Source organism: Trichoplusia ni, chromosome 2, assembly GCF_003590095.1.
Source record: "Trichoplusia ni isolate ovarian cell line Hi5 chromosome 2, tn1, whole genome shotgun sequence".
NCBI classification, from domain to species: domain Eukaryota; kingdom Metazoa; phylum Arthropoda; class Insecta; order Lepidoptera; family Noctuidae; genus Trichoplusia; species Trichoplusia ni.
This window is the reverse complement of record NC_039479.1, coordinates 1,512,183-1,527,060: the sequence shown is the minus strand read 5'-3', so window position 1 is coordinate 1,527,060 and position 14,878 is coordinate 1,512,183. Positions and strand designations below refer to the sequence as shown.

Sequence of the window (14,878 nt, the reverse complement as noted above, 5' to 3'; positions counted from 1 at the left end):
TTTGAAAATCATTTGTGGCAGGAGTTATTACTGTATTGCCTGATAAAGGAACATTTTTACAATCAAATAATTATAATAAAAACAAGACATTCCTTTCATAATCTACGCTGATTTCGAAACATTACTCGAACCGATTTCCGGCCATGAATCGGACACCGCTAACACGTCACGCTTACAACGACACGTTCCTTCAGCCCTTCGCGTATAATATTGTTTCATCGTGCGATGATAATTTTAATGAATTCAAACTTATCGTGGAATTGATTGTGTATCGAAATTATAGAGTTCCTTACTGAAGACGTCAAAAGAATTTATAACATACTAACTCAAAATGTTTCGATTATATTTTCTGAGAAAGACGGAATTGATTACAAAAAAGCTTGGAAATGTCACATATGCGATAATCTGTTATGAGATAATAAAGTAAGAGATCACTGTCATATTACTGTCGATATCGCGGTGCAGCTCATCGACATTGTAATTTACAATATAAGCTACCTATGTTCATACCAATATTTTTTCATAATTTATCAGGATACGACTGTCACCTTTTTATTAAAAAGTTAGGTGAAACGCCTGGCAAATTAAATATCATCCTAGAACCAAAGAAAAATATATATCATTTCCAAATTTATACATATAGACGAGAATGAATACGTACAAATTAGATTTTAGATTCATTTAATTTCTTAGGCACTAGTTTAGACAAGCTATCAAAGACTATGCGAATTGAGGATTTTATTAGCTTACGCTTTCATTTCCCTATAAATGATAAGTTTAATTTACTTACCCGAAAAGGCATTTATCCTTACGATTACATGAGCAATTGGAATTGCTATGAAGAAAAAACGTTACCACCGAAACATTTATTTTTCAATTCCTTAAGTAATGAGCATATTTCACAGGAGGACTATAACCACGCTAACTCGGTATGGACCAAATTTGGCATAAAAACAATGGGTGAATATACTGACTTATATTTAAAGACTGATGTACTATTACTTACGGACATATTTCAAAATTTTCGAAAAACTTGTAAAGTGCATTATAAGCTCGACCCTGCGTTTTATATTACTGCTCCTAGTTTATCGTTTGATGCTATGCTTTTAAAGACGGGAGTTAAATTAGAACTTATAACAGACTTATCTATTGTGCGGATGATTCAAAGCGGTATAAGAGGAGGTTTATGTATGTGTTCCCACCGCTATGCAAAAGCTAATAATAGATATATGTCATCGTATGATGCAGTGGAACCACAGTGTTTTATAAGTTATTTAGACTGTAATAATCTTTACGGCTATAGTATGTGTCAGTATTTACCTCACTCGGGTTTCCGATTTTTAAATCAACACGAAATAGATCAGTTAGTCGTAGAAAATATTAGAGATAACGCGGAATGGGGTTTTATACTTGAAGTAGATCTCTTATACCCTGAAACGTTACATAATTTACACAACGACTTACCTTTCTGTGCTGAAAAATGTAAACCCCCGGGCGGTAAAACAGAAAAACTTATTGCAAATCTCTACAATAAGTATAAATACGTGATTCATTATGTACACTTAAAGAAATGTCTTGAGCATGGTTTATTATTACGTAAAATACATAGAGTCATTACGTTTCGACAAAGTGCATATTTAAAGGAGTACATCGAATTAAATACCAAATTACGACAAAACGCAAAAAGTGTTTTTGAGCAGGATTTCTTTAAGTTATTAAACAATAGCGTTTTTGGTAAAACTTTAGAAAATACAGAAAAAAGGGTGACTGTTCATTTAGTGAACCATAGAAATCTAAATAACAAGGTAATAGAAGTGCCAACGCCGCGTGACCTTGTCGCCACACTGGTGTCTTGGACGACACCAGCGCGCGAACTTACGCTCAGTCGCTCGCGGAACGTCGTCACAGCAAGAACCACTAAAAATGGTGTTTTGCGGCGTTTCTCAGGCTGGAAATTCATCTGCATCGTGTAATAACATAAATAAATAGATAACATTTTATCGGTAAGTAAATTATTGCAGTAATATTGATGTTATTGCAAAATTAAATTTCAAAACATAACCTTCATTATAAACCATATTTATATCGCACCATCCTGCAACAATTGCATTCTTTACTAATCATTGCCTCTGCAGTAAGAGACTTACAGAAATACACCGTTGTAAAAAGAGAAATGTATAACGAAAAATAATATTTATCAATGCGATCGTATTTGTAGTGGTACGGCCGCACAAAGCTGTCGGAAATAGTGATGTGGTTAAGTGCGGACAAATTATCCAAAATGAACATTGTATACGAAAAGTAACAATTTTAATAGTCGTTCGTTTTTGTGAACATATTATTTAATATATTTTCATTTCATAATCCCGCAGGATGCAAATAAATACAAAAAACAAGTGGATGACTACCACGGGTAAACGAAATTGGTACCCTACAACTTAGGCCGAATATACACTATGAAATTAGTTGCATGCTTGATAACTTGCCGCCCGCCGCCCCCGCGCCCCTCTCCATTTTTACGGCTCGGACCGCGCTCGCAACTGAATGTTTCAAAAAGTACGCCATGCATTGAATAAAAATTGCAATTTAAATTTATCCAAATCTCATAAATACCTATTTTTTTATTATGAACGTTTACTAGTCATTCGATACATGAACTGGGCTGCTTTTGTAAGACGACTAAAAAGTCACCGTATAAACCAAACCTACCTAGGTACCAAGTATTTAATAATAATATTTTTTTTTGTCAACCGACAATTAGCGAATTTTTTTTTTGTAAGTAGGTACATATTATAATGTAATCCATAGAAGAATACAACAAAAAACATTATCACTCATAATTTCGTCTTTCATTATATTTCGGATCCGTAGTCAATCCCTAGTGTAGTTTACGTAATCACTACAACTAATGCAAAAAAATGCAATGACTGTGTGAGTTAGTGAATCCATACAACGTCAAAGTCAACCTTATTGCATTAGACGTACGGCCTAGTGTTGTTTGCTTGGTCTTCTCGATGTTAATGTTTGCGTGATTGCGTAGTTATTAGCTGTAAATGTGTTGAAGCCCCGCCCACCGGCGACATGCGTTTCGATAGATCGCCGCGGTGTATGCCATTTCTATTACCTTGTTATTTAGATTTCTATGTAGTGAACTCATGGAATTATAGTCCAAATAATAAAACTAAAAAATATACTTGTGCTGAAAAACTCATAAGCAATCCTTATTTTCATAGTGCTTCAGTTTTATCGGAAAACTTAGTAGCAATACAAATGAAACCTGACCGTTTAATATTGGATAAACCGATATACATAGGCTTTACTGTATTAGAACTATCTAAATCACATATGTATCATTTTCATTATAACATAGTTAAACCTTTTTACGGCGATAGAGTAAAATTATGCTACACTGACACGGATTCTTTTGTATATATTATATACACGGATGATTTCTATAACGATATAAAATATAATTTTTTACAGTACTTCGATACTAGCAACTATAACATTAATAATAAATTTATGATACCGCAAATAAATAAAAAAGTGCCGGGATTATTTAAAGACGAAATGGGTGGCGAGCTGATTACCGAATTTGTTGGTTTAAGGTCAAAATTATATTCAATAAAAACTATGAACAATGTCATTAAGAAAGCAAAAGGTATTAAGTCTTGTGTGGTCCGTAATTTAACTATTGATAATTATCAGCATGTATTATTTAATAGAGACATAATCCATCGAAAAAATATCTTATTCAAATCAATTAAACATGAAATATTTACACAAAGTGTGAATAAAATAGCACTATCAAGTAACGATGATAAACGATTAATATCCAAATGCAATGTTGCAACCCAAGCGTGGGGACATACTTCCATCTTAAAAGGTTATTTGACTTGATGTTATCTCAATGTGTTATCATTTAACGTACATAATATAAGTTATATTATTTAAGATACAAATGAGCTGTGATATTATAGAAACAAATATGTTATTAAATAAAATACTTGTTTGTAAAACAGATTGTAAATACGTATAAATTAAAATAAGCTTAATTAATAAATTCACACTAATAAACACCATTTGTTGAGTACAAACTTGTTTTATTTTTATATTTATTGTACTTTTGACATGTGTTTTATTTTCCATATGTCTTGTAATATTTGTGATTGCAATGATTCAATATAATACATAAGTTTGTAGTGGGACGAGTAGACACTTGTGCTATGTTGCAAGTAAAATAATATGCAAGATTGCAGTTTATACTTTAGTCTAAAACCGTTATGTAATATGGAACTCTAAGTATATTTACGAAAGAGTGGTTTTCAAACAATTTATATACAGACCCCAATAAATGCAAAGCTAACAATTTTAAAGTCTTATATAAAGTTGATTGTTGGTTTCGTTTTTATTCTTTACAGACTATTACTATAATATAGTATATGTGACATTATACATCATCATGTCAACGGTAAGTTAGATATTGTAATCTAACGTTAACCTACTAGTGGATTATGTACACCAGTATTGATTATTTATTTTTGCGTATCTTCTTGTTTCAGATATCTGACTCAGAAATTGTGTTTAGCCAGTATGCTCAGGATCCTTACGAAGGATTCTCTGAGCTGTGTCGCACTGAACCAGAACAATGTAAAACCAAAGAAAAAAAGCAGAAGCTGCGTCGCAGAGAAACTTTAAAAAAACAGAATGCCACGAAATCTTTTGTTGTCAGCCGATTACAACGACGAGGTCTTAAGTTAATCAAAATTGCTGTTATTGATCTCTGCAACAACAATAGTTCTCAAACAAGTGACAGCGATAGTGAAAACGAGAATGTTGTGATAAGTGCTCAGTATATTGTCAGGGATGCCATGGACAGTGTTATGGATGAAACAGAATCATTAGTTAAAAAGATCTCTAAATCTTTAATAGACAGTGATTTTTGATGATATCGATCTAGAATTATATTCAGTTTTTTATTAATCTTATTTATATTGGTTATTCGTTTCAATTTAATTTTGTAATTTGTATACGATGTATAATTTGAATTAAAAATACAATTATAGATAAAAGTTGTTTTATTTAAAAAATATATCTTAAATAATACATTTAATTACCACTCCAAATACTTTTTCAAACATAACACATTTTTTAGAGCACATAGTGTGTACACTACAATTAAAATTAGTTTTTATTTACAAAACTATTTACTTAATGAGTAGGTACACATTTTACCATTCTAAATACTTTTTTATACATAACACATTTTTAAGTGCACAATGTTTTGCATGTATATTACAATTAAAATTAGATTGACCAACACAATATTTTTTATACAGCTCTGAGAAATTGATACAATGTGTTGTTCCAAGGTCTGATACCACACAATCCTCACAAAGATCATTTATCCACTTTATCTTTTCAAAGCCATTTACAATAATTTCCTTATTTTCTAGATATGGAACAATTATTCGTTTAAACTCTCTGTAGTCAATGTATCCCTCGTTCCAATAAATACCTTTATGCCTTTCCAACCATTTAACTTGTCTCTTTTCGTCGCTTGTCAAATATTTAAACAAGTATGGAGGTTTTACTAAAAATGTTTGAGTGTATTCTCGAGTAGCAAAAGCCAATTCCTTTATTATGAAATTGTTATAAAGATCTTTAAAACCTTGAACATCTATTATGATAGTATTTCTATTCATGATATTTTTCTCACAGTATTACTTAAGGGTTTGTATTCAATGATACAATCGTTCAATATGAGACAATATGCTGAAGTTTGGTCTGGTATCTCCGCTTCGCACTCAATTTCTACTCTCACATCGACAACAGGGCCTGTTTTTACGTTGTCCGCTTGTCTAGAGCAATCGATTATAAATAGTGGTGCTATATCTCTAAATTGTTTCTGACTTAATAATGGCTCCGAACGGCGTCCGTAATAAGACTGTTGAAATCGGATGTATTGCTCATATAATAAAGCGATTCTATTATTCGCGAAACTAATATTAAGGTTTTCATACGGGAAGTAAGTCGAATTTAGATATACTTTAACATCCCGAACGTGACAGTGATCAAACTGTGACATATCAGAACTTGAATTATTTTTTCTGTTTGTTTGTAAACCAATAATTACGTATCTTGGTTTCTCTATTTGCGATGAAGTTTTTATAGACCAGGTGTGTTTCGTAGTTTTTGGTAGAGCTGGGTATTCGTATAAATCCCAATTTCTAAATATCATCTGAAGAGGTCGATCTTTTTCTAACAATTTTAACAAACTTATTTTTTCTTTGTCCGATACTTTAACATGCGGTACACGCCATATAATTTTATTGATCTTTATGTCGTCAATTACTTCACCAGTATTCAGTTTCACTGCATTTAAGTTCGTGTTACTTCTTAGCAATATCAGTTCATGTTTACTATTTATAACAATTTTCTTAAAATCTTCAGCAAAACCAAGTATGTTACATAGTGGTATAGAAACGGAAAAATTACCTCCATTAATATTTTTTATACCATCAATGTTCCAGCCCCATGCGTGAGATAGCTTTGATTCACTTTCATTCATCGATATTAACGATTTCATGGTGGTAGTAACTCCCGCATTTTTTATTTTATCAATCTCCACGCCATTTAATTCGTACCTTATATCTTGGAAAAGATAGAGTAGAGCATTATTAGTAAAATGAACACTGCTCGCGGCTTCTTTTGAATCCTTTTTATTAACAACTATGGTTCCTTCCAAATACAAAGTGCTTGCTGACGGTAGTACATACAAGTCCTGTTGGTTGATAGGTATGCGTATCTCGTCATTCCTGTTAAAACTAGTCACGTACGGTTTATATGAATGGTATTCGATGCCTTCAACAGTATTGTCGTAGGTTGGTGCGGATAAAACATCTAAGATATTCATTTTAGTAAACCGATTGCTTTAAGAAATGCTTTATTTTCTCTTGTTAATTTTATTATTTTCCTCGAGCTAGATCTTATATGACTGGGAGCTTGATGTAAACTGAGGACTTTTTCTGGTTGATATATATATTTATTATAGTCAATCATTTTTTCTTCTTAGATGTAAATACAGCTGTACTTCTTCACCGCGTAAATTTATTAGTTGATTGTTTATGTCCAGTAACCGTATATGTATGCAGCTTATGTTGTTTTGGTTAATCGGAAAGTATATTGCGTTTTTAGGAATTTCTATGATTCTATATCCTGGTGGCACGTTGAGTGCAAATTCGTGGATAATGTGACTGGGCTCTCCGTTTATGTACGAACCACTGACAATATCACATTCAATCCTGATCACGGTTGTTGGTAAAATGTTAACTGGGAACTGTGAGACATGCAATTTATTAGCTTTCAAGATCTGCTTATCATACCCTAGTAGATTTCGAAAAGTGTCTTCCTTATCGAAGTTTATATCTTTTGAACAGAGTATTGTAGTTTTTAGAGTATTGTTATTGCATCGTAGTTTTATCGATGCATTTTGTATTTTGGATTTAATATAATCACTAATATCTTGAAGTTCATAAGTTCCTTCGGGTATTTCAATTACTTCCTCGGATCCATAGTAGAACTTATTGTTCTTTTTATCAATATTTGGAATAGAATTAAACGTTGAGAAATGTAATAATGCGCATTCGTACTGACCGTTTAATTGTAATGTGTTTGGATAGTAAGTAGACAAATCTGATGAGTTTCCAGTTATTGACAAAGTGAGGGACATCTTGAGAATGATAAAAATGAAAGAATAACATATTAATTTATACACGTTTATTTTTCCAAAAATTCCTTAGATATTCTAAACATAAGTGTCCACAATTCACAGAATTGAATTTTTGGTATCTTGTGTAGTTATAAAAAATATTATAGTTTTTTAAGTACCGTATCAATTCGAGAGGCGGTTTTAAATCACCAAAGCTGTCAAAATATTCACAATAATTATTAAATTTAACATAAGCTACCCAATGCGTTCCTTCATTTTTTGAATTGTCCAAATTCACAATAGCACATTCAACCTGTTTTGGTTTTCTCGGTAGCTGATCTTTCATGTAAACTCCTCGAAAGTATGGCAAGTCGCGTGCGTGATTTTTGATATCAATATCAGTTAATGGACGATTAGGTAGCTCTCTTATCAGTTTTTTGATGAATTTATAAACAAACCTGTACCATTTTTATGTGGTTTAATGTACAACCCTTTTCCTATAGCTAATGCTTCCATAGTTTTATTGTGTCGTTCAGTTTCTTGTAAACTTTTTTGAGCTGTTCTATAATCGTTAACAGTTTTTGCGATACCAGCAGCACCACCCGCTAAAGATCCTAATGCCGATAAACCAGCAAAAATTGGGATCAAAGGCAGAACTCCACCAGTTTTCGGTATGGGTATGACCCGAGGAACTCGTACTTTCTGTATGCAAGGAAATATTTTTCTTGCAGCCAAGTAAGCGGCGTTTATAAGAGCCTTACTGTCCTTGTGTTTTAGTTTTCTAATTTTTGATCTTATTTTCGACACAAAGCTGTTAAACGTTTTAATTCCTGCACCAGACTTTATTTTGGCTTTCATGACTTTGCTCACTAACCATGAGCTAAGTTTTTCCCCTTTTCCTGCATCTTTAGACCTAAGTCTTTGTTTAGCCATGTTTAACAGTTGTAAATCGGCTTTGTGTCGATTAGGTAAATCTGTATGGTTCTGATATGCAATATCGTGATGCATACAAGCTTCGTCTAACTTGTTTACGCCTCGATCTCCACGTAGTAAACGTTTTTGAAGTTTAGTACCTGGTCCACAGTAATTGTAACCAGGCAAATGAAGTTCAAAGGGTAAATTATTAATCACACTATTTACTAGTCCACCACCTTGCATCGTTCAAAGCAAAATGAAAGACATGTAAGAAATAATAATGTTTATATGAATGATTTGATATCTACTTTTTATCAATTCACAATCGCAGCTCTGTTGATCCAACTATTTTCTGCGTTACTTAAACCTAACCATTTCACAAACAATTTATTTCCTTTTCTTTTTAAAACTTTTTCTATCAAATAAACGCTTGGGAAATATGTTTTTTGAAGTTCCGGTTCATAAAAAGTTCCTAAAATAGCTTGTTTTCGTTGATCTTCTATGTGATACGTTGTGGGTGTGGTATTGTTAACTTTTTTTATGGTAAATATTTCAGTTGACCAATTAGGAGTATATCCCTTTTTAAAAACATGCTTGTATTTACTAATGCGAACACTGTCACCAACTTTAAACTTTGGTACGCAACGAAAAGATATGTGCTTATGTGTTCTTTTTATATTGTCTTTTACGTTTAACTCATTGCATTTATTTACTTCAACAGGTTTGCATTTAATAGTACGGTGCTTTGTGTTGTTATACATTTTCAACGTATCTTGTAACACCGTTACATACCACTTGTAGTTTCCGTTCATACTAAAACACTTATACAATTTATTTTTAATAGTTTTTATCAAAAGCTCTACAATTGAAGCTTTCTTTGTAGAAAAGGTCGAGTAATGGTTAATATTAAACCTTTTCATGAGCATTTGGAATGATGTATTATAAAACTCTGTTCCTGAATCTGTTTGTAAATTAACTGGTTTGCGTTGACTTTTATTGAGTATGTTCTCAAATGCAGTAGTAACATCAATTTTATTTTTCGATTTGAGCGGTTCTGCCCAGGCGTATTTTGAGAAACAATCAATCACCAATAATATGTAATTGTAACCTTTGTTGTATTTTCTTAAATTTTGCATGTCCATTAAATCGGCTTGCCACAAATCATCAATCCCTTTTAAAATGACAGATCGTCGATTAAAATTTTTTCTCGCTGCTTTATGGATTTCATTTACAATTTCTTGTTTGGACATTATGATGACTTTTTAGGTGCTAATAAGTTATCTACAGCTGTTTTTGTGTAAAACTTATCTTCTAAATGAATGGAAACTTCATATATCTTCGCTTTTAAAGTATTTTGTACATCGTCCATAATTCGAGCTTGCATTAACAGCATGGCTTTATGTAAATCTTTTGTTATTTTTGTTATGAATTGATCGACATAGACCTTATTTACAGCATCATCTGGCTCTACAGGAGTTCTGACACCTCTTAACGTTGCAGCTTTCAAATCAAATTCACCATTTTCTGTTTTTGTCAATGAATTATCATTACTCTCGAATAATTCTGTCAATCGCATTCTTTTATGAATATAATGACCAAATTTGTCTATATTCATTTTAAATGTAGTAGTATTAGTATGCTTTTTATTGAAGGGTTAACAGTAAAATGAAACGTATGCAGAGGATGGAAGATATTTATTAACTGATAACCTTACTTTCACGTAATTCTTCAATGATGGAGATTATTTCATTGTCCAGCCCAGTGTTGCCAGCGTCTCGTGAAGCAATCAAAAGTTTTAATCTATCCACTAGTTCGTTTGGATTGTCCCAATAAACATAGTCTACGTTTTTTCTCCACACTTTTGTCAAGGGTAGTCCATTTCCCTTTGGTTGATTATAGATCTGATTTGTACTTTGTAATTTGAAAAGAGGTTTAATAATTTGCAAATATTTTTGTCCTTTGCTACTTTTGATGGGTTTGTTTGGTTCAAAATCTCGACGATGTGCATTTGTATCGAGCAGCATGGACTTGTAATGTTGCATATCATTATCTGTCACTATACTCAAGTCTACATCTTTTTTTAGCAGCAACTGTTTCAAACCGGGTGTATTACGATATTTGCGACCCGCGACTGTAACAAAATCGTCACCAATCGTAATGCTAGCTGAACCTAACATAAGTTTTCCACGCTCTATCCGAACACCGAATGGTACATCATGTAGTGCTTCAGGAGATAGGGACCAAGATGATGTATCGCATTCTTCGTTCTTATCACCCATGGATTGAAATGAAGATTCACTGTCGATTTCATTTTCATCACTGCTTTCTTCGTACTTTCTGCTACTAGAGGCTTCATTGTTTAATGTATGACTGTTTTCCAGGATTTTTCCATTTTCATTAGAAGTAGTTTCATTACTGGTGTTGCTTAGTAAATTAAGTGATTCGGTTATAGGTTTAAAAACCGTTTCTAATGCTTGCTTATTGCCAATCTCAAGCTCTCTCATGGCGCGTACTTTTTTCTTTACAGCCGCTGAAGCATCTACTATTTGTCTTTTCAATGATTTTTCCATCGTTGATAAATGTATAGTTATCTCATAAGAGTTGTTAAGCGAGTAATAAGGTAACAATGTCAGGAGTCTTAAATATATATCATTTTCTTATTCAAAGACGACAAATGTGTCAAACTTATTTCTGTAACATCCATTATTTTTAGGGCAATCTTTATTTATTACCAGAAAGTTGTAAGGTTCACTCCAAATTTTAGAACACATTTCACGAAACTGAGCCCAAGTCATATCTGTATTAACGTGTTCTTCATATATATGCTTCAGATTAATATCATCCTGCTTAAATAGTACGATAAGGTTAGCGTTGTCTCTTACTAACTGTTTTGGCACTTTACTATACGTTTGATTGAGATAAAAACAATCGATATTTTTGTGACGACCCATTGCAAAGTAATCTCGCATGTTACTTTGATTTTCACATGCAACGTCATCAAATATTATGACAGAGTTCGGTTTAGCATCCTGAACACTTAAAACGTCTTCATTTCCATGATATTTCTGAAATGAAATACTTGGAACTCGTTGTAAAACACTTTCCAGAAATCTATACTTAAGTTGGTGCAAAGTTTTTGAATAAACGTAAACATTTTGAAATTTTAAACCATTTTCATGGATAAGAAGACCAATGAGCAAATTTGTTTTTCCACAATTTGACGGACCACAAATTATACAACGTACTATGTTAGGTAATAATTCACTATGACGAGCATGAGTCTTGGGAATATCATCACAGATAGTGTTTACATTCAATGATTGGGGTTGTTTAATAAACTTCATGTCTAAGAATGGTAAAATACGTTCATAGCCTTCACTTATAAACTTTTTTGATCAATCGAATCACAAATTACACATGGTAAGCCTGTGAGAATACTCGACTAAATGGATCGAGTCGATTATCGGATATTGAACATACTCTACCACTATCAGCTGCGAGGCGCACCCGTCGAGCGACCAGCCACCATTAGACGTTCTATTCCATGATATGTATCGCTCATAACCTATTGGGCATTCTGTCCCACGACGCGAATGCGCATGCATGAGCGAAGGAGTGGGACAGAATGCCCAATAATATACTACTCAGTCAGATTACAAATTGGGATGAACATACGGTGTTAAGATTTAGATTTAGATGTGGTATGTGAAATATTTGAAAGATGAATATGTCTTGTATGAATGCATTGAATGCCCATAAGAGCTGTAAATTTATTTAGTAAAGAGTATAAAACCAAAAATAGGATTTTTTGGGTTCAAGTTTTACAATTAATTTTCCTTAAAAAATGTAGAATGACTCTTCTTTATATGACTTTTACCGCAACTTCAATCAGACATTCTTAGCGTTCTGAAATTAAAGCGTAACACCAGGCCGACCTACTAGGCTTTCATAAACCTTGAAGTTAAGACAGAAGGCTTAATTTTATTTTCAGCTCTGAACACAAATAAAGTCTTGTGTATGGAGTTTGGCTCTCTGTATAACTTATCGTTTGCGAGTTCGATTCACACTTAGTTTTGTTTATTTTCCATCCAACGTAGCTATTCCTTTATAGAATTTATCCTCTGTATCCAGCCTAATAGGGTGAATTATGAAGTCTATTTGTCGAGGTCTAGGTGTCTCGAGTAATGATCGGAGATAAAAGCGTGTGATTTATATGAATTCGATGCGTTGTGACTTGTGCGTAGTTCTAGAGTTACTTCAAAAGGAGAGTCTTCTTTGAGTAGTATTTTCTTTTAAAGACTTAAATTTAAAGGTGAAAAAAATAATATGCTGACGGTCTAACTTCTTCTTCTAACGTTGCCTCTCCAACTTATGATGGTTAGCGACCAGCTTTTTGTAGTTCTCCTTATCAGTAACTCGGTGGAACAGTTCTTCGCTAGCTATCCGGGCCCTGACCTGCCTGGCTACGAGCCTGCTTTAGAGCAAAGAATAAACGTAAAATAAGTAAAGAAGAGTCAAAGGTGGAAAAGCGACTATGAAGGGTGCCGCAAAAATAAGCTAAAAATTCATCAGAAATGATATATCGATAAATCGGCCACCTGTGACCTACGCGCTAGTCAAGGATGTATGTAATTAAATGACTCTAGTTGTAAAATCTTTCCACGTTATACAAAAAGATACGGTGCACTTAGTAATGACTTTGATGATGCATAAATCTTCCGTTTAATATAGGTTACCGCAACGAAACTAGGGACTTACCTACTTGGGAAATCCACTATTCAATGTTAACATTCTTTAATCCTCGAATCCATTCCATTCCATAGTCTTTACGACTAATTGACATAATTTTCAACCAGTTAAAGTAAGAATGGTGGACTTATCGAAAAGGATATCGTGGTGGCCTTGAGGTTCTGTGCATCGATTTGTATGCAAGAGGTGCAGGTTCAATCCTAACGCAGCCAAAGGTGATCCTCAAAGTTATATGTACTTTCTTAATTATTCTAAGATACTCCGACAAACGGTGATTCAGATTCCAATATTTGAAATCCATTATTGGAATCTGAATCCTACCCGCAGTGAGCTAGCGTGGTGATCAATGCTCAAACCTTCCCTATAAGGTAGGAGGCCTGTGCCTAGCAGTGAGACTTTTATTGGCTGGTAGAAAAGGGACGCCACTCGCTCCATCTCACTTCCACAAAAGCAATTCTTCATTTCTCACGTGTCAGTAAGCTCAATGACTTGACCTTAAAGAATTCGTCACGAATGACGATCAAATCCAACGAGTACATTTGCACTGAATTAAGTAACTTGTATTTACAATTTCAAATAATGACAGAGCGTCCAAACTTCCAAAGAATTATAGTATTTTATTATTAAATAGTTCATATCTGGGTTACAATGACGTATATTGGTTATGTATGGTAATAAAGGATTTTCCTTACAATTACTCATTATTTCAAACATTAATTGTAGTCACGTAGGATTGTCAGTTAAACTGTAACGGTTAAATACGATTGATGTATTTTGCTGTGATTTGAAATTTTATTGTTTCGGTATTTAATAATTTTATCCAAAAAGTGCCTTAAACGAATTACTTTTGAAATAATTTCAAATGTCACATAAAGTTTAAATATTACTCTAAGTTTTGCTGTAAAATCAGTCAAAGTTTTGACAAAATGGTGCATTCTATGTCATTATTTCGTGCAAGTATTCAAGGGATGAAAAGAATGGATTCTATTCCAGTAAAAATGAGGAAAGAGGTATGTTGATGTTAATTTACTTACGCATTTCACGAGGAAAACCCCGAGAAAATAAGTACATAGTGTGTAACTTAAATGTCACTTATTTTCCACACCACATATGGTTTTTTTTTAATATGAAGATTGTGTATATCATAAAATTAAATATTTTGTTATTTCGGTCACCGGTGACCTACAAATAATTCGTCGGTCACGGATGGCCGAATTGACCGAATCGACCTGTTTTTTGTGAATTCTAACCAATCGTTTATTGCTTTACATTTATATCAAAAAAACTAAATAAGCGAAAGTACTTCCAGTTAAAAAATGTTTTTCAAGATAATTCAGTTAAGATAATATCTTAAGTATATCTATATCTGCACATCGATAAATATTCCATCTCCTAACTTATCAATAATCGATAGCTGACAACGAAACTGTATTTTAATGTTTCATACATACATATGTATGAAATTAGCTCGTCATAACTTGACACCTGCGCGCTGCGCTTGCG

General features: G+C 33.1%; 1 protein-coding gene across 2 annotated transcripts in view; it reads left to right on the top strand.

Annotated features, from left to right (window-relative positions):
* Nucleotides 1-14,878, top strand: part of LOC113502474 (phospholipid phosphatase 2-like) — a 48,763-nt gene that overhangs the window by 12,132 nt on the left and 21,753 nt on the right. Inside the window, exon 1 of one of the 2 annotated variants that reach the window (XM_026884069.1) lies at nt 14,138-14,385. The exons of the other annotated variant lie outside the window; for it this stretch is intronic. Within the exon in view, the coding sequence (XP_026739870.1) occupies nt 14,302-14,385 (84 nt within the window). The 5' untranslated portion in view covers nt 14,138-14,301. Of the gene's footprint in view, nt 1-14,137; nt 14,386-14,878 lie in introns of those variants that run through there. 2 annotated transcript variants of the gene reach the window in all.